The sequence below is a fragment of the Coregonus clupeaformis genome, chromosome 10 (genome assembly GCF_020615455.1).
Source record: "Coregonus clupeaformis isolate EN_2021a chromosome 10, ASM2061545v1, whole genome shotgun sequence".
In the NCBI taxonomy this organism is placed as follows: Eukaryota; Metazoa; Chordata; class Actinopteri; order Salmoniformes; family Salmonidae; genus Coregonus; species Coregonus clupeaformis.
The window spans coordinates 28,649,877-28,673,836 of NC_059201.1; the positions used below are offsets into that span (position 1 = coordinate 28,649,877).

At 43.5% G+C, this 23,960-nt stretch overlaps 1 protein-coding gene across 2 annotated transcripts in view; it reads left to right on the forward strand.

Annotated features, from left to right (window-relative positions):
* Positions 1 to 23,960, forward strand: part of LOC121574959 (chemokine-like protein TAFA-1) — a 259,847-nt gene that overhangs the window by 229,124 nt on the left and 6,763 nt on the right. The window contains exons 4-5 of one of the 2 annotated variants that reach the window (XR_006002268.2): positions 9,446 to 9,570; positions 16,875 to 16,966. Coding sequence is in view for 1 of the 2 variants with exons in the window: in XM_041887665.2 (XP_041743599.1) it covers positions 9,446 to 9,570 (125 nt within the window). In the remaining variant the exon portion in view is untranslated. The remainder of the gene's footprint in view (positions 1 to 9,445; positions 9,571 to 16,874; positions 16,967 to 23,960) is intronic. The other variant, XM_041887665.2, reaches the window with a different exon arrangement.

Here is a 23,960-nt window from a genome sequence, read left to right on the forward strand (position 1 = left end):
TTTTCTGCAAAGGGACCAGGACGACTGATCCGTGTAAAGGAAAGAATGAATGGGGCCATGTATCATGAGATTTTGAGTGAAAACCTCCTTCCATCAGCAAGGGCATTGAAGATGAAACGTGGCTGGGTCTTTCAGCATGACAATGATCACAAACACACCGCCCGGGCAACGAAGGAGTGGCTTCGTAAGAAGCATTTCACGGTCCTGGAGTGGCCTAGCCAGTCTCCAGATCTCAACCCCATAGAAAATCTTTGGAGGGAGTTGAAAGTCTGTGTTACCCAGCGACAGCCCCAAAACATCACTGCTCTAGAGGAGATCTGCATGGAGGAATGGGCCAAAATACCAGCAACAGTGTGTGAAAACCTTGTGAAGACTTACAGAAAACGTTTGACCTGTGTCATTGCCAACAAAGGGTATATAACAAAGTATTGAGAAACTTTTGTTATTGACCAAATACTTATTTTCCACCATAATTTTCAAATAAATTCATTAAAAATCCTACAATGTGATTTTCTGGATTTTTTTCCCTCATTTTGTCTGTCATAGTTGACGTGTACCTATGATGAAAATTACAGGCCTCTCTCATCTTTTTAAGTGGGAGAACTTGCACAATTGGTGGCTGACTAAATACTTTTTTCCCCCCACTGTATTACTTTACAATTTTCAATTTAGAGAGGATTCTTCATTCAAAGTGTTCAATATACATTATTCACGGTGCTCGTATAATGAAAAACAAGTTTCCAGGTTCTGCTGTTCAGAGCAGAAAAAGTAGCTTAATGGAAAACATGCTCATTGTAGAGTATCAATTGTTGAAAACGATCAGATGTGTCGCCTGGAACACCAGAATTGTGATTATTTTTTATTTTTATGGTGTTTGTCCAGCACAGTCCTGGCTTAACTGTAATTTATTTTATTATTTTATTAACTTCTATTTATTTAGGGTAGCCCAATTGAGACCAGGGTCTTATTCCCAATGGTGCCCTGAGTACAACAATGTTCTCATAACAGGAATAACAATTTACATTACAATTAAAACAAGAAAAATACAAATTACCACAAGGCACAACCTCAATACCAATATTTCAACAAATAAACCACTATAATCAATTGAAACAACTGCACTCCTCAATGAATTAATTCAACACCAGAGTCCTAAACTGCCCTAGCGACACCAGGGAATCAAGATGCAAGGAATTTTGTAAGTTATTCCAACAATAAGGGGCACTAAAACTAAAGGAGGATTTACCTACAGTGGCTTGCGAAAGTATTCATCCCACTTGGCATTTTTCCTATTTTGTTGCCTTACAACCTGGAATTAAAATGGATTTTTGGGGGGTTTGTATCATTTGATTTACACAACATGCCTACGACTTTGAAGATGCAAAATATTTTTTATTGTGAAACGAACAAGAAATAAGACAAAAAAACTGAAAACTTGAGCGTGCATAACTATTCACCCCCCCAAAGTCAATACTTTGTAGAGCCACCTTTTGCAGCAATTACAGCTGCAAGTCTCTTGGGGTATGCCTCTATAAGATTGGCACATCTAGCCACTGGGATTTTTGCCCATTCTTCAAGGCAAAACTGCTCCAGCTTCTTCAAGTTGGATGGGTTCCACTGGTGTACAGCAACCTTTAAGTCATACCACAGATTCTCAATTGGATTGCGGTCTGGGATTTGACTAGGCCATTCCAAGACACTTAAATGTTTCCCCTTAAACAACTCGAGTGTTGCTTTAGCAGTATGCTTAGGGTCATTGTCCTGCTGGAAGGTGAACCTCCGTCCCAGTCTCAAATCTCTGGAAGACTGAAACAGGTTTCCATCAAGAATTTCCCTGTATTTAGCGCCATCCATCAATCCTTCAATTCTGACCAGTTTCCCAGTCCCTGCCGATGAAAAACATCCACACAGCATGATGTTGCCACCACCATGCTTCACTGTGGGGATGGTGTTTTCGGGGTGATGAGAGGTGATGAGAGGTGTTGGGTTTGCACCAGATATAGCATTTTCCTTGATTGCCAAAAAGCTAAATTTTAGTCTCATCTGACCAGAGTACCTTCTTCCATATGTTTGGGGAGTCTCCCACATGCCTTTTGGCGAACACCAAACGTGTTTGCTTATTTTTTTCTTTAAGTAATGGCTTTTTTCTGGCCACTCTTCTGTAAAGCCCAGCTCTGTGGAGTGTATGGCTTAAAGTGGTCCAATGGACAGATACTCCAATCTCCGCTGTGGAGATGTGCAGCTCCTTCAGGGTTATCTTTGGTCTCTTTGTTGCCTCTCTGATTAATGCCCTCCTTGCCTTGTCCGTGAGTTTTGGTGGGCGGCCCTCTCTTGGCAGGTTTGTTGTGGTGCCATATTCTTTCAATTTTTTAATAATGGATTTAATGGTGCTCCGTGGGATGTTCAAAGTTTCTGATATTTTCTTATAACCCAACCCTGATCTGTACTTCTCCACAACCTTGTCCCTGACGTGTTTGGAGAGCTCCTTGGTCTTCATGGTGCCGCTTGCTTGGTGGTGCCCCTTGCTTAGTGGTGTTGCAGACTCTGGGGCCTTTCAGAACAGGTGTATATATACTGAGATCATGTGACACTTAGATTGCACACAGGTGGACTTTATTCAACTAATTATGTGACTTCTGAAGGTAATTGGTTGCACCAGATCTTATTTAGGGGCTTCATAGCAAAGGGGGTGAATACATATGCACGCACCACTTTTTCGTTATTTATTTTTTTGAATTTTTTGAAACAAGTTATTTTTTTCATTTCACTTCACCAATTTGGACTATTTTGTGTATGGTATTTACATGAAATCCAAATAAAAATCTATTTCATTTATTTATTAATCCATTTAATACAGGTTGTAATGCAACAAAATAGGAAAAATAATACTTTTGCAAGGCACTGTAAATTGGTAGAGACCAGAGGGACCTCAATAGTTAACCAATCCTGCAAGCGGGTTTGGTAGCTCATTCTTTTATATGTTAGCAACGAAGTTAGGTAAGTTGGAAGCTTGTGTAGTAGGGCTTTGTAAACAAAAAGGGAATAATGAATTGATCTACGGGACTTTAATGAGGACCAGCCAACCTTTTGATACAGGATGCAGTGGTGAGTATTAAAACTGTCACCAGTGATAAAACGAATGGCGCTATGGTAGACGGCATCCAAAGGTTTAAGAGTAGTGGCTGTGCAATCTGGTAAATGGTGTCACCATAATCAAGAACTGGCAGGAAAGTTGACTGTACAATCTGCTTCCTGCTATTTCGGGAGAGGCAAGATCTATTTCTAAAAAATAATTTATTTTTAACTAGCTCAACCATATGTTTTGTCAATCCAAATGCCCAGATATTTGTAGGCGGGAACCTGATCAATGGGAGAACCATTCAATTAATAAATATGTAGTCCATCTGAAACATTCTTCTGAGAACCAGAGAACAACATGTATTTAGTCTTGCCCGCATTACAGTTTTTCTCAATTGCTAAAACACTAAACCCTATTGTCTGAACCAAATGCTCAGTTGCCTGAACCCACTGATTGAATCAATCACTCTTTTGGCAAAACCATAAGCACTTTTCTCCTGTTTAGACATAACTTGCCAACACATTTTCATTGTGATGCACCCGTGCTGCATAATGGTGAGCACAGGTGACAAAAGTCAAACACAATTAGAGCACAGGTGTCACCACTTGAACACAACAACTCAAAATTGATCACACTTGTGGCTAATGATGTGAGGGAACATATACAGTAAGCCAGTTCAGAGAGCACTGGTTTGTGAGGCCCTACAATGGATAGAAATCTGAGAGGAAGAGTTCGTGTGAGAGGAGGTCGAGGTGGTCGAGGTGGTCAGCGAAGACAAAGAACAGTAATATCTGATGAAATCAGAGCTACTGTGATTGATCATGTTCTTGTCCATGGTATGAGCATGAGGGAGGCTGGACAAAGGGTACAACCAAACATCAGTAGATTCACTGTGTCCACCATAATCTGAAGATTTAGAGAAGAGAACAGGTAATTACCTTTTTTTGACATTATAGTACAGTATGTAAATGTTGACAGCAATTACTGTATGACATACTATATACTGTACCACAGTATACTGTAAGTAAATATATGTTTCAGTACATCACTGTACCAATGTACTGTAGTATTGTAATGGAGGGTTGGTCTAACTGTTTGTAGGCCTAGTTTTCCATGTATATTTTTTGTAACTCCATGTTCTCTTTTTGTAGAATTGAAAGACTGCCACATGGGGGTGGGAGGACAGGTATGTTCTCCCCACACCAAGAGACCCTAATTGTTGATATGGTCCGTGAGAACAATGCCATTAAACTGAGCAAAATTCAGCAGAAGATCATTGAGGACCATTTAAATTTTGAGGGTATCAACCGTGTCAGCCTCTCTACTGTTGATCGTGTCCTCAAGCGCAACAGACTGCGCATGAAACAGCTATACAGAGTGCCCTTTGATCGCAACTCAGACAGAGTCAAAGAGCAAAGATTCCAGTATGTACAGGTTGGCATATATCCAGACACATTCAATGTTGATTACTCTAAGTAGTGATTTACTGTAGTGGCCTAAATCACTTTTTCCGTATCACTTACAAAACTATATCTATTTCTACAGAGGGTTTTTCAACTGGATGCAATGGAAAGACCCCATCAATACATCTACATGGATGAAGCTGGGTTTAATCTCACCAAAAGGAGAAGGAGAGGCCGTAATGTGATTGGCCATCGGGCCATTGTTGGTGTTCCTGGGCAGCGTGGTGGCAATGTCACATTATGTGCTGCAATCAGCAATCATGGGGTTGTCCACCATCATGCCAACCTGGGGCCCTACAACACTCACCAGCTCCTCATTTTCCTCAATCACATGCGAGATGCTTTGTTAGGGCAGCAGGATGAGCATCCCATCTATGTTGTTGTTTGGGACAATGTGAGTTTTCACAGAGCCCTCCAGGTTAGAGAGTGGTACAATAAAAGGTTTTATCAATCTTTGCCTTCCACCGTACTCCCCTTTCCTAAACCCCATTGAGGAATTATTCTCCTCATGGCGGTGGAAGGTATATGAACGCCAACCTTACACCAGGGTAAATCTCCTGCAAGCCATGGGACTTGCCTGTGGTGACATAGGTGTGGAGGCATGCCAAGCCTGGATACGGCATGCCAGGGGTTTTTTCCCCCGTTGCCTGGCCAGACTAAATGTGGCCTGTGATGTGGATGAAGTCCTGTGGCCTGACCCAGTACGGAGACATGATGCTGTGGCTGAGTAATGCACTTATTTGTATATTTTTGTACTTTATTTTTACATGGGCTTACTGTACACAAGTGGCAAACGCATAAGATTTTTTTTACAAGTGCTACATGTAAATGCACAAGTTTCTGTTTTGTCTTTTTGTACAAGTGCTAAATGCACAGTTTTTTTTTTTTTGCAACATGCATTTAGCCTACAGTGAACAATAAACATTTATTTCTCCAGCTTCATGTCCTGAGCATTGTGTTTTCTATTTTTCTACGTAGTGTTTAGTGACTGTTCAGTAGTGTTTTTTTATTTTGATTGACTCGGGGCACGATTTGACAACATAGTTCAGTTTTGAGCACAGATTGAACTGTTTTGAGGTGAAAGTTTGGTTTTGCAAGAAGAGTCTGAGGTTTTGTGAATGTAGCTTGAAAATTGGGTTTTGTGTTCACAGTTAAGAGAAAAGGAGAGCAGCTTTCAAGAAATGTGTCTTAGCAATCGAGAAAAACTGTAAGTACAAGTTTTAAACCAACCAGGGCTTTCTGTAAGGTAACAAGGTCAGATTGTAGCTCTAACATAGCCTGGTCAACAGGTTTTAACGGATAGACCAATATTATTTATGTAAATAGTAAAGAGAACAGGTCCCAGTACCAAAACCTGCGGTACACATTTTGTAATATCCAGGAAACTAGATCACAGAAATCTCAGAAAGACTGTGATTGATTGCATGGTAAGAAAATGTTTCCTCCCATCACACATGGGATTGCTGTGTCATTTAGATGGGATGCATATTTAGTGAAGCTACGAGAGAGAGAGAGAGAGAGAGAGAGAGAGAGAGAGAGAGGATGATGGATGAGTGTGTGGTAATTAATTACTCTATATGGGGAGCATAGAGGTCAACGTGTGTTTGGTTCATGTGCGGAGGAAGTGAATGCTCTGCTAGCTCTGGTAGCTTCAGAGCACGGTTAGGCTGTCTTCAGGGAACGCGGAGGACGGTAAGCCTGGGATTGCTAATACTTCACTGAGCAGTCTCTATTAAGCCAATGCAGTTACTATATGAGTCTGTTTTTCTCAGTGTGTGAGAGAGTGGGCTACAGTTCAGCCTGTTCTCTCTCCATCCGTATATTGCTACAGTGTGTACAACGATGCACAGAAGCTTCACTGTATTCTGTGTTTTTACAATAAGAGGTGAAGAGGTGCTTACAGAGACTTGCTACCCTGTAACCTTGGTTACGCAGACTGCAAACTTTACCAAAAAGTTGAAACAGGATGTGAATTTGAAAAACGAATGTGTCTATCTTGACTCAGACATTTAACCATCCAATCCTATCCAGTTAAAGAGAGAATAAGGATGCCTTCTTGGCAGCTTGAAGTACATACAGTACAAGTAATTTTATGGGAGAAAATAAGATCATGCAGGACAAATACCACACATACTCTGGCTCATTGCTTCAATGGGTATAGAGGTTCTATATAAAACATTTCTATGACTGGGAACAGAAGCATCAAGACACATGGACGACACAAAGAACATACTTTACTTTATAGGTTTGAATGTCACAGGAATCACTGTGGATTCCTGTGATAGACCAACAATAGTTACAGGCAGACGCACACACACAAACAGGCACACATCTTGATGAGAAGATGAGAAAGTACCTTTGTTTTGTTTTGTCTAATAGCTAGAGGACGTATTTTGTAGATGTTAATGAGAGGCAATTACTTTTGATTAAAAATAAGATTACTGCCTCTTCATGCAATGCAGCTATATTAAAACAAAATAATGATTAATCACTGTTTGGGCAGACATTATTGTCAACAGCGAGTTTCATTTCAGAAACGGTACAAAATGCTCTGAGCGAGGAAGAATGAAAAAACACTCATTTAGAAACATGTACGGGTCTTATCACCAGACTGTTCGCTTGAGGACCTTTTCACCATATTGAAGGGCTGTAATTTCCCTGATTGTGTTTGTGTCTGTACCTACGCCTGTGTGCCAAAATTGTGTGTAGGGTTGCAAAGGGAGGGTAAATTACTGGAAACCTTCAAAGTTTACCAGTAAACTACCAGAATTGTTGTATCTTTCAAGGATTGTCTATATAAACCATCAACTTAGTGAATACCGTTGGTGTTTAGTATGAGGGTTTCAGCATTAAATATCGTTTCTATATATTTGACTATGTCCGTATGTATTTACTGTCAATGTTTTGCCGTCAAAATGGTAGCAGTTGTGAAAAACAAAGATACAGTTGAAGTTGGAAGTTTATATACACTTAGGTTGGAGTCATTAAAAAAAAAAATTCAACCACTCCACAAAATTCTTGTTAACAAACTATAGTTTTGGCAAGTCGGTTAGGACATCTACTTTGTCCATGACACAAGTAATTTTTCCAATAATTGTTTACAGACATATTATTTCACTTATAATTCACTGTATCACAATTCCAGTGGGTCAGAAGTTTACATACACTAAGTTGACTGTGCCTTTAAACAGCTTGGAAAATTCCAGAAAATGATTTAGAAGCTTCTGGTAATCTAATTGACATCATTTGAGTAAATTGGAGTTGTACCTGTGGATGTATTTCAAGGCCTACCTTCAAACTCAGTGCCTCTTTGCTTGACATCATGGGAAAATCTAAAGAAATCAGCCAAGACCTCAGATAAAAGATTGTAGACCTCCAGAAATCTGGTTCATCCTTGGGAGCAATTTCCAAATGCCTGAAGGTACCACGTTCATCTGTACAAACAATAGTACGCAAGTATAAACACCATGGGACCACGCAGCTGTCATACCGCTCAGGAAGGAGACGCGTTCTGTCTCCTAGAGATGAACGTACTTAGGTGCGAAAAGTGCAAATCAATCCCAGAACAACATCAAAGGACCTTGTGAAGATGCTGGAGGAAACAGGTACAAAATTATCTATATTCACAGTAAAACGAGTCCTATATCGACAAAACCTGAAAGACCGCTCAGCAAGGAAGAAGCCACTGCTCCAAAACCGCCATGAAAAAGCCAGACTATGTTTTGCAACTGCACAGGGGGACAAAGATCGTACTTTTTGGAGAAATGTCCTCTGGTCTGATTAAACAAAAATATAACGGTTTGGCCATAATGACCATCGTTATGTTTAGAGGAAAAAGGGGGTTGCTTGCAAGCCGAAGAACACCATCCCAACCTTGAAGCACGGGGGTGGCAGCATCATGCTGTGGGGGTGCTTTGCTGCAGGAGGGACTGGTGCACTTCACAAAATAGATGGCATCATGAGGAAGGAAAATTATGTGGATACATTGAAGCAACATCTCAAGACATCAGTCAGGAAGTTAAAGCTTGGTCGCAAATGGGTCTTCCAAATGGACAATGAGCCCAAGCATACTTTAAAAGTTGTGGCAAAATGGCTTAAGGACAACAAAGTGAAGGTATTGGAGTGGCCATCACAAAGCCCTGACCTCAATCCTATAGAAAATGTGTAGGCAGAACTGAAAAAGCGTGTGCGAGCAAGGAGGCCTACAAACCTAACTCAGTAACACAAGCTCTGTCAGGAGGAATGTGCCAAAATTCACCCAACTTATTGTGGGAAGCTTGTGGAAGGCTAAAAGGCAATTCTACCGAATACTAATTGAGTGTATGTAAACTTCTGACCCACTGGGAATGTGATGAAAGAAATAAAAGCTGAAATAAATAATTCTCTCTACTATTATTCTGACATTTCACATTCTTAAAATAAAGTGGTGATCCTAACTGACCTAAGACAGGGAATTTTTACTAGGATTAAATGTCAGGAATTATGAAAAACTGAGTTTAAATGTATTTGGGCAACGTGTATGTAAACTTCCAACTTCAACTGTAGTTGGAAGAGTTGCAGAGTTAATTGAAAATAATGCCATTGTTGATTAGATGCTTTTTTCATTAATTAGGTTATTTTCTCTTGAACGATATGGTCTATCTACTAGAAACTCATGGACAAATAGACACGGATATAATTTTTTAAAACTATATATGAATACATTTTTTAAAAGTTATTAAAGTATAAATTACCAAAGTTACGATAGATTGCCATAGATTCTCTCTTAATTACCAAAATGATTGAAGATTATTTTAACTATGGTAAACTACCGGTAGCTTTACAACCCTGACTGTGTATTTGTGCGTGATGACAGGGTGAACTCAGCCATCTCTCTCTCTGTGTGTCTCTCTCCCGCTGGCAGCATCCATTGTGATTGGGAAGTGGTGGTGTGAGATGGAGCCCTGTCTGGAGGGAGAGGAGTGTAAGACTCTGCCTGATAACTCTGGATGGATGTGCTCCTCTGGGAACAAGATCAAGACCACAAGGGTGAGACTCTGCACTGGCACTAGACTAACACACACACACACACACACACACACACACACACACACACACACACACACACACACACACACACACACATACACACATACACACACACACACACACATCACACTGAACACAGCACATACAAGTTACTCTCACAATGGCTATAGATTTTGTCAGATAAGCTATGTGAATCTGTTATTTAAGTGAAACGTGGTGAGGAGGCTTCTCTTAACTACAACATTTAGAAAATAACAACCTATCAGGCGGTAGCTAGAACCTGAGTGACCATAGTTGGACAAGACACTTCTGATGTAAATGCTTTAGTACATTTACTGATATACAGTTGAAGTTGGAAGTTTACATACACTTAGGTTTTAGTCATTAAAACTTGTTTTTCAACCACTCCACAAATTTCTTGTTAACAAACTATAGTTTTGGCAAGTCGGTTAGGACATCTACTTTGTGCATGACACAAGTAATTTTTCCAACAATTGTTTACAGACATATTATTTCACTTATAATTCACTGTATCACAATTCCAGTGGGTCAGAAGTTTACATACACTAAGTTGACTGTGCCTTTAAACAGTTTGGAAAATTCCAGAAAATGATGTCATGGCTTTAGAAGCTTCTGATAGGCTAATTGACATCCTTTGAGTCAATTGGAGTTGTACCTGTGGATGTATTTCAAGACCTACCTTCAAACTCAGTGCCTCTTTGCTTGACATCATGGGAAAATCTAAAGAAATCAGCCAAGACCTCAGATAAAAGATTGTAGACCTCCAGAAATCTGGTTCATCCTTGGGAGCAATTTCCAAACGCCTGAAGGTACCACGTTCATCTGTACAAACAATAGTACGCAAGTATAAACACCATGGGACCACGCAGCTGTCATACCGCTCAGGAAGGAGACGCGTTCTGTCTCCTAGAGATGAACGTACTTAGGTGCGAAAAGTGCAAATCAATCCCAGAACAACATCAAAGGACCTTGTGAAGATACTGGAGTAAACAGGTACAACATTATCTATATCCACAGTAAAACAAGTCCTATATTGACATAACCTGAAAGACCGCTCAGCAAGGAAGAAGCCACTGCTCCAAAACCGACATAAAAAAGCCATACTACGGTTTGCAACTGCACATGGGGACGAAGATAATACTTTTTGGAGAAATGTCCTCTGGTCTGATGAAACAAAAATAGAACTGTTTAGCCATAATGACCATCGTTATGTTTGGAGGAAAAAGGGGGTGCTTGCAAGCCGAAGAACACATTTACATTTACGTCATTTAGCAGACGCTCTTATCCAGAGCGACTTACAAATTGGTGCATTCACCTTATAGCCAGTGGGATAACCACTTTTTATTTTAAAAATGTTTTTAATTTTTTGGGGGTGGGGTAAGGGGGGGTAGAAGGATTACTTTATCCTATCCCAGGTATTCCTTAAAGAGGTGGGGTTTCAAGTGTCTCCGGAAGGTGGTGAGTGACTCTGCTGTCCTGGCGTTGTGAGGGAGCTTGTTCCACCATTGGGGTGCCAGAAGAGCGAACAGTTTTGACTGGGCTGAGCGGGAACTGTGCTTCCGCAGAGGTAGGGGGGCCAGCAGGCCAGAGCTGGATGAACGCAATGCCCTTGTTTGGGTGTAGGGACTGATCAGAGCCTGAAGGTATGGAGGTGCTGTTCCCCTCACAGCTCTGTAGGCAAGCGCCATGGTCTTGTAGCAGATGTGAGCTTCAACTGGAAGCCAGTGGAGTGTGCGGAGGAGCGGGGTGACGTGAGAGAACTTGGGAAGGTTGAACACCAGACGGGCTGCGGCATTCTGGATGAGTTGTAGGGGTTTAATGGCACAGGCAGGTAGCCCAGCCAACAGCCAGTTGCAGTAATCCAGACAGGAGATGACAAGTGGCTGGATTAGGACCTGTGGTGCTTCCTGTGTAAGGCAGGGTCGTACTCTCCGAATGTTGTAGAGCATGAACCTACAGGATCGGTCACCGCCTTGATGTTAGCGGAGAACGACAGGGTGTTGGCCAGGGTCACACCAAGGCTCTTCGCACTCTGGGAGGAGGACACAATGGAGTTGTCAACCGTGATGGCGAGATCTTGGAACGGGCAGTCCTTCCCCGGGAGGAAGAGCAGCTCCGTCTTGCCGAGGTTCAGCTTGAGGTGGTGATCCGTCATCCACACTGATATGTCTGCCAGAAGGGGGAAAGGAGAAGATTAGTTGTGTGTCGTCTGCGTAGCAATGATAGGAGAGGCCATGTGAGGATATGACAGAGCCAAGTGACTTGGTGTATAGCGAGACTAGGAGAGGGCCTAGAACTGAGCCCTGGGGGACACCAGTGGTGAGAGCACGTGGTGCGGAGACAGATTCTCGCCACACCACTTGGTAGGAGCGACCGGTCAGGTAGGACGCAATCCAAGAGTGAGCCGCGCCGGAGATGCCCAGCTCGGAGAGGGTGGAGAGGAGGATCTGATGGTTCACAGTATCAAAGACAATGACCCCAAGCATACTTCCAAAGTTGTGGCAAAATGGCTTGAGGACAACAAAGTCAAAATATTGGAGTGGCCATCACAAAGCCCTGACCTCAATCCTATAGAACATTTGTGGACAGAACTGAAAAAGTGTGTGCGAGCAACGAGGCCTACAAACCTGACTCAGTTACACCAGCTCTGTCAGGAGGAATGGGCCAAAATTCACCAAACTTATTGTGGGAAGCTTGTGGAAGGCTACCCGAAACATTTGACCCAAGTTAAACAATTTAAAGGCAATGCTACCAAATACTAATTGAGTGTATGTAAACTTCTGACCCATTGGGAATGTGATGAAAGAAATAAAAGCTGAAATAAATAATTCTCTCTACTATTATTCTGACATTTCACATTCTTAAAATAAAGTGGCCTAAAACAGGGAAGTTTTACTAGGATTAAATGTCAGGAATTGTGAAAACGGAGTTTAAATGTATTTGGCTAAGTTGTATGTAAACTTCCGACTTCAACTGTACTATTGGTAGGTTCTCATCTGCTGTCCCGTTACTTTGCTTTGGGTAATCGTCTCCTGCTATTTGATATAAAAGACATACATTTTCAAACTCAAGCACCCTCTGTCATGGTTTCGGCTGAGGCTGCTCCTCCTCCTTGCTCGGGCAGGCTTCGGCGGTCGTCCCCCCCGGAGTACTAGCTGCCACCGTTGTATGTTTTCGATGTTTGTTTGGTTTTGTCTTATTTGTACACCTGTTTCCGTTTAGTGTTAATTATGTGTCCTATAAGTTCTCGTTTTGTTAGTCGTGTGTTGTGTGTAATTGTTCCGCCTGTCAGCAGGTGCTGTGATTGTTTTGCTCCATTGTTTGGAGAGTTTTCGCACTTGTGTGCGCGCTATTTGTATTTTGGTGTTTACGCACGGTGTGCGTAATCGCTCGCCTCCGGGCTCTTTTGAGGCCTGTTTGTATTTCGTTGTCGTCTACTAAAGTCTGTTGGACGAAGCTTCTGTGTCCTGCGCCTGATTCCTGCACCACATCCACATTCAGCATTCTGACACCCTCAATAGAAATAAAGCATGCACTAGACACATGACATACAGTGAGGGGAAAAAAGTATTTGATCCCCTGCTGATTTTGTACGTTTGCCCACTGACAAAGAAATGATCAGTCTATAATTGTAATGGTAGGTTTATTTGAACAGTGAGAGACAGAATAACAACAAAAAAATCCAGAAAAAACATATGTCAAAAATGTTATAAATTGATTTGCATTTTAATGAGGGAAATAAGTATTTGACCCCCTCTGAATCGGAAAGATTTCTGGCTCCCAGGTGTCTTTTATACAGGTAACGAGCTGAGGTGAGGAGCACACTCTTAAAGGGAGTGCTCCTAATCTCAGCTTGTTACCTGTATGAAAGACACCTGTCCACAGAAGCAATCAATCAATCAGATTCCAAACTCTCCACCATGGCCAAGACCAAAGAGCTATCCAAGGATGTCAGGGACAATATTGTAGACCTACACAAGGCTGGAATGGGCTACAAGACCATCGCCAAGCAGCTTGGTGAGAAAGTGACAACAGTTGGTGTGATTATTCGCAAATGGAAGAAACACAAAATAACTGTCAATCTTCCTCAGCCTCGGGCTCCATGCAAGATCTCACCTCGTGGAGTTGCAATGATCATGAGAACGGTGAGGAATCAGACCAGAACTACACGGGAGGATCTTGTCAATGATCTCAAGGCAGCTGGGACCATAGTCACCAAGAAAACAATTGGTAACTCACTACGCCGTGAAGGACTGAAATCCTGCAGCGCCCGCAAGGTCCCCCTGCTCAAGAAAGCACATATACAGGGCCGTCTGAAGTTTGCCAATGAACATCTGAATGATTCAGAGGAGAACTGGGTGAAAGTGTTGTGGTCAGACGAGACCAAAATCGAGCTCTTTGGCATCAACTCAACTCGCCGTGTTTGGAGGAAATGCTGCCTATGACCGCAAGAACACCATCCCCACCGTCAAACATGGAGGTGGAAACATTATGCTTTGGGGGTGTTTTTCTGCTAAGGGGACAGGACAACTTCACCGCATCAAAGGGACGATGGACGGGGCCATGTACCGTCAAATCTTGGGTGAGAACCTCCTTCCCTCAGCCAGGGCATTGAAAATGGGTCGTGGATGGGTATTCCAGCATGACAATGACCCAAAACACACGGCCAAGGCAACAAAGGAGTGGCTCAAGAAGAAGCACATAAAGGTCCTGGAGTGGCCTAGCCAGTCTCCAGACCTTAATCCCATAGAAAATATGTGGAGGGAGCTGAAGGTTCGAGTTGCCAAACGTCAGGCTCGAAACCTTAATGACTTGGAGAAGATCTGCAAAGAGGAGTGGGACAAAATCCCTCCTGAGATGTGTGCAAACCTGGTGGGCAACTACAAGAAATGTCTGACCTCTGTGATTGCCAACAAGGGTTTTGGCACGAAGTACTAAGTCATGTTTTGCAGAGGGGTCAAATACTTATTTCCCTCATTAAAATGCAAATCAATTTATAACATTTTTGACATGCGTTTTTCTGGATTTGTTTGTTGTTATTCTGTCTCTCACTGTTCAAATAAACCTACCATTAAAATTATAGACTGATCATTTCTTTGTCAGTGGGCAAGCGTACAAAATCAGCAGGGGATCAAATACTTTTTTCCCTCACTGTACACTACATGACCAAAAGTATGTGTATACCTGCTCGTCGAACATCTCATTCCAAAATCATGGGCATTAGTATGGAGTTGGTCCCCCCTTTGCTGCTTTAACAGCCTCCACTCTTCTGGGAAGGCTTTCAACTAGATGTTGGAACATTGTTGCGGGGACTTGCTTCCATTCAGCCACAAGAGCATTAGTGAGGTCGGGCACTGATGTTGGGCGATTAGGCCTGGCTCGCAGTCGGCGTTCCAATTCATCCCAAAGGTGTTCGATGGGGTTGAGGTCAGGGCTCTGTGCAGGCCAGTCAAGTTCTTCCACACCGATCTCGACAAACCATTTCTGTATGGACCTCGCTTTGTGCACGGGAGCATTATCATGCTGAAACAGGAAAGGGCCTTCCCCAAACTGTTGCCATAATGTTGGAAGCACAGTATCGTTTAGAATGTATGCTGTAGTGTTAAGATTTCCCTTCACTGGAACTAAGGTGCCTAGCCCGAACCATGACAAAACAGCCCCATTATTCCTCCTCCACCCAACTTTAGAGCTGGCATTGGGGCAGGTAGCGTTCTCCTGACATCTGCCAAATCCAGATTAGTCCGTCGGACTGCTTCACTCCAGAGAACGTGTTTCATCACTCCAGAGAACGTGTTTCCACTGCTCCAGAGTCCAATGGCAGCAAGCTTTACACCACTCCAGCAGATGCTTGGCATTGCGGATGGTGATCAGATGAGTTTTACGCTCTACGCGCTTCAGCACTCACCGGTCCCGTTCTGTGAGCTTGTGTGGCCTACCACGTCGCAGCTGAGCCATTGTTGCTCCTAGACATTTCCACTTCACAATAACAGCACTTACAGTTGACCGGGGCAGCTCTAGCAGGGCAGAAATTTGATGAACTGACTTGTTAGAAAGTTGGCATCCTATTACGGTGCCACGTTGAAAGTCACTGAGCTCTTCAGTAAAGCCATTCTACAGCCAATGTTTGTCTATGGAGATTGCATGGCAGTGTGCTCAATTTTATACACCTTTCAGCAACGGGTGTGGCTGAAATAGCAGAATCCACTAATTTGGGGGTGTCCACATACTTTTGTATATATATTGATTATTTTGTGTGTTTCTTTGTAGTGAGGTGGGGTTTTTAACTGTAAGCTCTTATGACCTGTGCCAGAAAAGTGTAAGCACGGCAGTGAGAAACATCCTGTTTTTTCCTGAGGGGTAATCTCTTTAGAAAGATAAACTTAGCTAAGAGCAAGTATATTTCCATTGCCAGGCAGTTTGTAAAAAACAAGATGAAGAATCAACCATAAGAAATGAAAATAATAAAAGGAATAAAGTCCCTGAAACAAGCCAATCTAACACTCCGTGACAGGTTGATCGCCAGATTTGGATTCATTTGATTGACTCCCCAGACCGAGTGCTGCCTCCCCCTTCTCTTAGTGATTTGTGACCATGACTTTGAATAGAAACAGAGAGTAATGTGATAGTAGTGAAGGGAACAGCCAGGGAGGGTTAGACCACACAGGGCTTCACAGGGTTGTTCCGCCTGCTTTTACAGTACACAGTCTATACTACTTTACTATTCCAAGCCCCCACCCTAAAAGTGAAAAGTTTGAATGGTTTGATTTTGCCAGCCTGTCAAGGTAAGAGCTCTGATACAGTACAAAGCCAACTTGAAGAATGCATCTCTGAATGCATTCTTTGGACAAAAAAGTGAAAAGCGTTTCATAAGTTTTATGTAACCTTCGAGGAACCTTCCTGTTGCCAAGCATATTTCCTAAATCAGTGGTTCACAAACCTCTCCTTGGGGACCCCCAGTTGTGCCATGTATTTGATCTATTCCAGAGCTAGCACACCTGATTCAACTTGTCAACTAATCATCAAGGTGAATCCGGTGAGCTAGTTCAGGGATACAACAAAATTGTGAAATGGGGGTCACCGAGGAGAAGTTTGAGAAATGCTGTCCTAAATACTCCTCATAGGAGTCAATTACTATGTGCACTACTGAGAAGTGATCTAAACTCATATCAGTGAACAGGAATGGATCCTGTTTTGTACATTAGGGTAAGAAAGGCAAAGTCTCTACTAAAGTTTTTACTCCTAAATATCCACGTCAACATTTTCTCTTGACCCTCTCTTTGCAGAACACTGCGCCATACTCACCTTTTTAGCTCTGGAAGCAAAATGCAGAGGATGCTTCAACAGAAACTGAGCTGCATTCTTTGCTTCTGTAAAGGTTAGTCTCTCTACAGCTTTTCTTCATGTGCACTTCACTTCAAACGCAACTATGGGAGTGGGACTGATTGACTGACTCATGTTCAATGATTTCTCATTAACCCACATACTCAGGGAAAATAATCAAGTATGTGTGTTTACATGCTGTGCATGAGTAGGCAGGCTTCACACAAATACTGTGCGCTCTCCCTCCCAATCAAGACTGCAAATTACAGTATAACACACGCAACAATTGCAACACACGCGATCGGAATCATGTTCGTCAACAAATAAAAAAATATCTCAGGTACATCTGGAAATACAAAGACATGCATTGCCGGCTGTCAACCCACACACATGCACGCAAACACACACACAAACATGTACACACATCCACACACACACAGACACAGAGACACAGGTCCAGCCCTGACCACTTTCTGTTCTGGCCAGATCAGTGTGTAATAGTAGGATCAGTCCCTCTCTCTCCTCCATTTTCTCCTTTTGTTTCATGTCCTGTTTTGCTACTGGACACTGTGTGAATTAGATTATAGTGCATAGTTCTAGTCTGCCAACCCCAATCTGATGTGTTGATTTTGGACATGGGTGCGCGTGTGCATGTGTGTGTGTGCGTGCGTTTGTTTGTGTGTGTGTGTGTGTGTATGCGTGCACGTGTTTGTGTTTTCTTGGGTGCCCCTCTTGTTGTGTGGGTTCTTATCATCAGACTGCTTTATGTCCTGATCTATCTCTGAGGATGGGGGAGGGGGGGGCAGCTAACAGTGGACAGCATAGACAACATAAAAGGGTTTTATTCTCTCTCTGTATTTCTCTGGTTTAATCAACATCCTTCATTCTTTCCATTGAGGGCAGATAACCTCATCTGTATTTGTTCTGTTGTCACGATCGTCATAATGATTGGACCAAGGCGCAGCGTGATATGCGTACATCTCTTTAATAGTGTACTAGCAACACGATACAAAACAACAAAACGATACGTGAAGTCCTCGGTTAACAAAACACAAACCTACACGGAACAAGATCCCACAAAACACAAGTGCACAAAAGGCTGCCTAAGTATGGTTCCCAATCAGAGACAACAAGCAACAGATGATTCTCGTTGCCTCTGATTGAGAACCACCCCGGCCAACACAGAAACACATAACCTAGAACAGACCATAGAAAAACGAAACATAGACTCTACACAACAAAACTAACACCCTGGCTCAACATACAAGAGTCCCCAGAGCCAGGGCGGACTGCGACCGCGCCAACATAAACCCAACAGGGGAGGGGCCGGGTGGGCATTCCTCCTCGGAGGCGGATCCGGCTCCGGGCATGACCACCACCCTCTAACAACCCCCCCGTAGCGCCCCTGGTCTGGTCCCGCTGGCTGGAGCTGGACTGGACATCGGTGGAGCGGATTGCTTAGGCTCCTGACCAGGCACCGGTGAAACGGGCACGGGCTGTGCCGGACTGACGACGCGCACCACAGGCTTGGTGCGGGTAGCAGGAATGGGCCGGACCGGGCTGACGACGCGCACCATTGGCTTGGTGCGGGGAACAGGAATGGGCCGGACCGGGCTGACGAAGCGCACCACTGGCTTGGTGCGGGGAGCAGGAACAGGCCGGGCCGGGCTGGCGACGCACACCATTGGCTTGGTGCGGGGAGCAGGAACGGGCCGGGCCGGGCTGGCGACGCGCACCATAGGCTTGGTGCGGGGAGCAGGAACAGGCCGGGCCGGGCTGGCGACGCGCACCATTTGCTTGGTGCGAGGGGCAGGAACAGGCCGGGCCGGGCTGGCGACGCGCACCATAGGCTTGGTGCGAGGGGCAGGAACAGGCCGGGCCGGGCTGGCGATGCGCATCACAGGCTTGGTGCGAGGGACAGGAACAGGCCGGACCACACTGGGAACACACACCACTGGCCTTATACGGGGATCAGGAACGGGCCGGACCGGACTGGTAACACACTTCAGTACCTCTCGCCGTGCCTCTACACTTTCCTTCCCTCTAATGACCAATGGTCCCCGTAACCTGGTGGCCTTCTCTCCTCGTCCACAAACTCGCCCTTTATCTGCCTCCAGCAGCCCTGTCTTCCATGCCATGTGCCCCCCTCAAAAAAATTACTTGGGGGTGCCTCTCGCCTGTCCGACGACGGCCCGGTTGGCGCCGCTTCTCCTCTCCTACCTGGGTCTCCCCCTTCATCGCCCTCCGGTAACGGACGGCCTCCTCCTCCGTGATCTGCCCCCAACCGAGGAGGACATCCACTAACGTTACCTCCGGCGTGTACTCCTGGACACGCTGCTTGGTCCAGTATTGGTGGGATCTTCTGCCACGATCGTCATAATGATTGGACCAAGGCGCAGCGTGATATGCGTACATCTCTTTAATAGTGTACTAGCAACAGAATACAAAACAACAAAACGATACGTGAAGTCCTCGGTTAACAAAACACAAACCTACACGGAACAAGATCCCACAAAACACAAGTGCACAAAAGGCTGCCTAAGTATGGTTCCCAATCAGAGACAACAAGCAACAGCTGATTCTCGTTGCCTCTGATTGAGAACCACCCCGGCCAACACAGAAACACATAACCTAGAACAGACCATAGAAAAACGAAACATAGACTCTACACAACAAAACTAGCACCCTGGCTCAACATACAAGAGTCCCCAGAGCCAGGGCGTGACATCTGTTACACGCCAGTAAATCCTGCAGGATTTTTATTTATTTTCATTTCACCTGCAGGGTTTCATTTTGCTCTGAACGGTCTCAGTGAAATGCAATCAGGCACGCACACACACACACACACACATACACACACACACACATACACATAAATACATCAGCTTTAATTGTTTTAATTGGCATGAAAGTAAGACGCTGCCAAAGCGAGTGTCTGATACCGTTGTTTTCTGTCTTTTTTCTTTCTGTCTTTCAGAGAGGGAGCCCTGCTTGCCTGTTCTGTATCAGCAGCAGACAAGGCAGGCCTTTTGTTTGAGGAAGTCACAGTGAAGGGAAGTGGGGAGGGACCCCAACAAACACAAGCCCAGCATAGAGCCACATTACCTGCTCCACTGGCTAAATAGATCAATCAATTTCTGCTCCCACCATACAATTATGATGTTGACAATTACACGTAAAAGGGAGCGAACAAAAGAAAGTGAAATGAAAAATCTAATTTTCAGCTTCATTCTGCCTACCTGGCCCTTTTGTTAAAATGATCTAGTTATTTGAAGCCTTCAATATTATCAATAATCCCTACCAGACCAGATAGACTGATCACAATATCATAACCTAAGGCTATTCGCCCAGGATAATTTGTGACTGAGAGAAGTACAGTGTGAAAAGACTAAGAATAAGAGCTGAAAACAGCTATATTTCACTTATACAGTACTTTGGGAGTATCCTAGGTGTTGCCTCAGTATTCAGATACAGTATTTGCATTGCTGTTTCAAGAGCCACATGTTGTCTATTAGAAGTAACAGAAGGCACCTTTTCAAGCCAGTCACAAACAACAGCAGGATATACAGTGAGGGAAAAAAGTGTTTGATCCCCTGCTGATTTTGTAAGTTTGCCCACTGACAAAGACATGATCAGTCTATAATTTTAATGGTAGGTTTATTTGAACAGTGAGGGACAGAATAACAACAAAAAAATTCAGAAAAACGCATGTCAAAAATGTTATAAATTGATTTGCATTTTAATGAGGGAAATAAGTATTTGACCCCTCTGCAAAACATGACTTAGTACTTGGTGGCAAAACCCTTGTTGGCAATCACAGAGGTCAGACATTTCTTATAGTTGGCCATCAGGTTTGCACACATCTCAGGAGGGATTTTGTCCCACTCCTCTTTGCAGATCTTCTCCAAGTCATTAAGGTTTCGAGGCTGACGTTTGGCAACTCGAACCTTCAGCTACCTCCACATATTTTCTATGGGATTAAGGTCTGGAGACTGGCTAGGCCACTCCAGGACCTTAATGTGCTTCTTCTTGAGCCACTCCTTTGTTGCCTTGGCCGTGTGTTTTGGGTCATTGTCATGCTGGAATACCCATCCACGACCCATTTTCAATGCCCTGGCTGAGGGAAGGAGGTTCTCACCCAAGATTTGACGGTACATGGCCCCGTCCATCGTCCCTTTGATGCGGTGAAGTTGTCCTGTCCCCTTAGCAGAAAAAAACCCCCAAAGCATAATGTTTCCACCTCCATGTTTGACGGTGGGGATGGTGTACTTGGGGTCATAGGCAGCATTCCTCCTCCTCCAAACACGGCGAGTTGAGTTGATGCCAAAGAGCTCCCTTTTGGTCTCATCTGACCACAACACTTTCACCCAGTTCTCCTCTGAATCATTCAGATGTTCATTGGCAAACTTCAGACGGCCCTGTATATGTGCTTTCTTGAGCAGGGGGACCTTGCGGGCGCTGCAGGATTTCAGTCCTTCACGGCGTAGTGTGTTACCAATTGTTTTCTTGGTGACTATGGTCCCAGCTGCCTTGAGATCATTGACAAGATCCTCCCGTGTAGTTATGGACTGATTCCTCACCGTTCTCATGATCATTGCAACTCCACGAGGGAAATATGTATTTGACCCCCTCTCAATCAGAAAGATTTCTGTCTCCCAGGTGTCTTTCATACAGGTAACAAGCTGAGATTAGGAGCACTCCCTTTAAGAGTGTGCTCCTAATCTCAGCTCGTTACCTGTATAAAAGACACCTGGGAGCCAGAAATCTTTCTGATTGAGATGGGGTCAAATACTTATTTTACTCATTAAAATGCAAATCAATTTATAACATTTTTGACATGCGTTTTTCTGGATTTTGTTGTTGTTATTCTGTCTCTCACTGTTCAAATAAACCTACCATTAAAATTATAGACTGATCATTTTTTTGTCAGTGGGCAAACTTACAAAATCAGCAGGGGATCAAATACTTTTTTCCCTCACTGTATCCCATCTGGGAGGCTTGTTCAGAGCAACGTTACCTGCCAACAGATGCATCACCATCAAATGTGTTGAATAAGGGAAATCATAAAACAATCGATTGAAAACACTCCACACAAGAAATTAACATCACCAAGCACTCATGTTTTCCACTTTCGATATTTGTTTGGTAACACTTTAAATGAACCATCCATCCGTATGGTTCATGTAAAGTGAACCGTACTGCTTGCTTCTACTCTTTTGTTCTATACCCATTGCCAGTGTCACATTAAATTGATCTTGATATATGTTGTTGTTGTCTGGAGTTTTCTGTTCCATGAGGGTGTTTCATTGCTTTTCAAAGAAGTTCCTCAACAAATGGAGTGGAAGTGTTCAGCACTTAACAAAAAACAGAAGGAGAGAGAATGTCTAAATTATGTCACTAAGGCAATTGTCCTTGGCTCTTTTTACTTACTGAGGTCTGAGTAAATTTCATTTTAATGTGGCCAGTAAATCAGAATGCAGAGGGCTTAGCTTCTAACAGAAAAAAAGCAATAGTTTGAAAATCCTTCTCCAATCCATCCCTACCTGCTGCTGCTCTGCTCATTTCCACATAAGGGGACAGAACAGAGGACAGCTGAAATGACAGCATTTGCATATAGTTTCCTGTGTTGAGTGTAACAAACCTCTGTGGGATTCAGTCTGTCTCTTTTCTGTCTCTCTGTGGGAGAAGTAGACGTAATGACAACCTGCTTCTGCTCTGGTTATTTTAGAGGTCACTTTCTGCTGGAACACGGTGACATTTTGCCATTCGTTGGTTGATAGAGATGATACAGATGCAAATGCTGGACCTACTAGGCCTTAACGATTAGCTCTCTGACAGGAGAGGCTAGTTCTGTACAGAGAGAAGAGGGAGAGAACACATGTTACCTTCTACACTTAGAAAAAAGGGTTCATAATGGGTTCTTCAGCTGTCCCCATAGGAGAACCCTTTTTTGTTCCAGGTAGAACTATTTTTGGTTCCAGGTAGAACCGTTTTGGGTTCCAGGTAGAACACTATGTAGAAGCCAAAAGGGTTCTTTCTACCTGCAACCAAAAAGGGTTCTTCAAAGGGTTCTCCTATTGGGACAGCCGAAGAACCCTTTTTAAGGTTCTAGATAGCACCCTTTTTTCTAAGAGTGGTAAAGAGAAAAGAGAGTCAAACTACCTTTGAATGGACATGATCGAGTCGTCATGGTACAGTAAGTCAGGCTTTCCTGTATGGCCTTTATGGTTGTGAAAACGATCTATATCACTCCAAACTTTGTACGTGTAGCTCAGTTGGTAGAGCATGGCGTTTGCAACGCCAGGGTTGTGGGTTCGATTCCCCCGGGGGGCCAGTATGGAAAATGTATGTACTCACTAACTGTAAGTCGCTCTGGATAAGTGTGTCTGCTAAATGACAAAAAAAATTATAATAATAATAATAATAATTAAAAAAACATGTTAGTGAACCATACAAAACTATGGCAACATAGTTCTTTGAGCAGGAGAGTTGGGTTAACAGATAGTAGGTGAGCACAGGACGACTTAGAGTACTACATGAGCAGTCTGACCTGTGAGAGAGAAAAGTTATCAACCTCCACATCATTTCACCATCCACTCCCTCAATCTCCAAATTACCACACAGACGTGTCAGTATGAGCTGTGCCCAGGGGCCCGAGGGGTCCCCCAGGGTCCTGTCCCTTGTCTCAATCACACACACACACACACACACACACACACACACACACACACACACACAGCTGGCTGCCACTAGCAGAGACCGGTGGATGGAAATGTCAGTGTGAGCAGTATGAGTGAGAAACCAGAGCCACTGGGTTTGGGTTTTTAATTAGCTCCACAATGTGCAGGGTACCCTATTCTCTGTCTTCATTTCTGATTCTTACACAGGACTTAGGAAAACACCAGAGAGGGTCACAGTTTTAATGAGACAGATGGCTGTGAATGTTGTTCTGTAAATGAGCAATTGAGTAAATACCAAATATAATATCACATTTTTTAGGAGATGTACAATTTTAGATGATATATTGAGGCACACTGTCAACCTTAGAA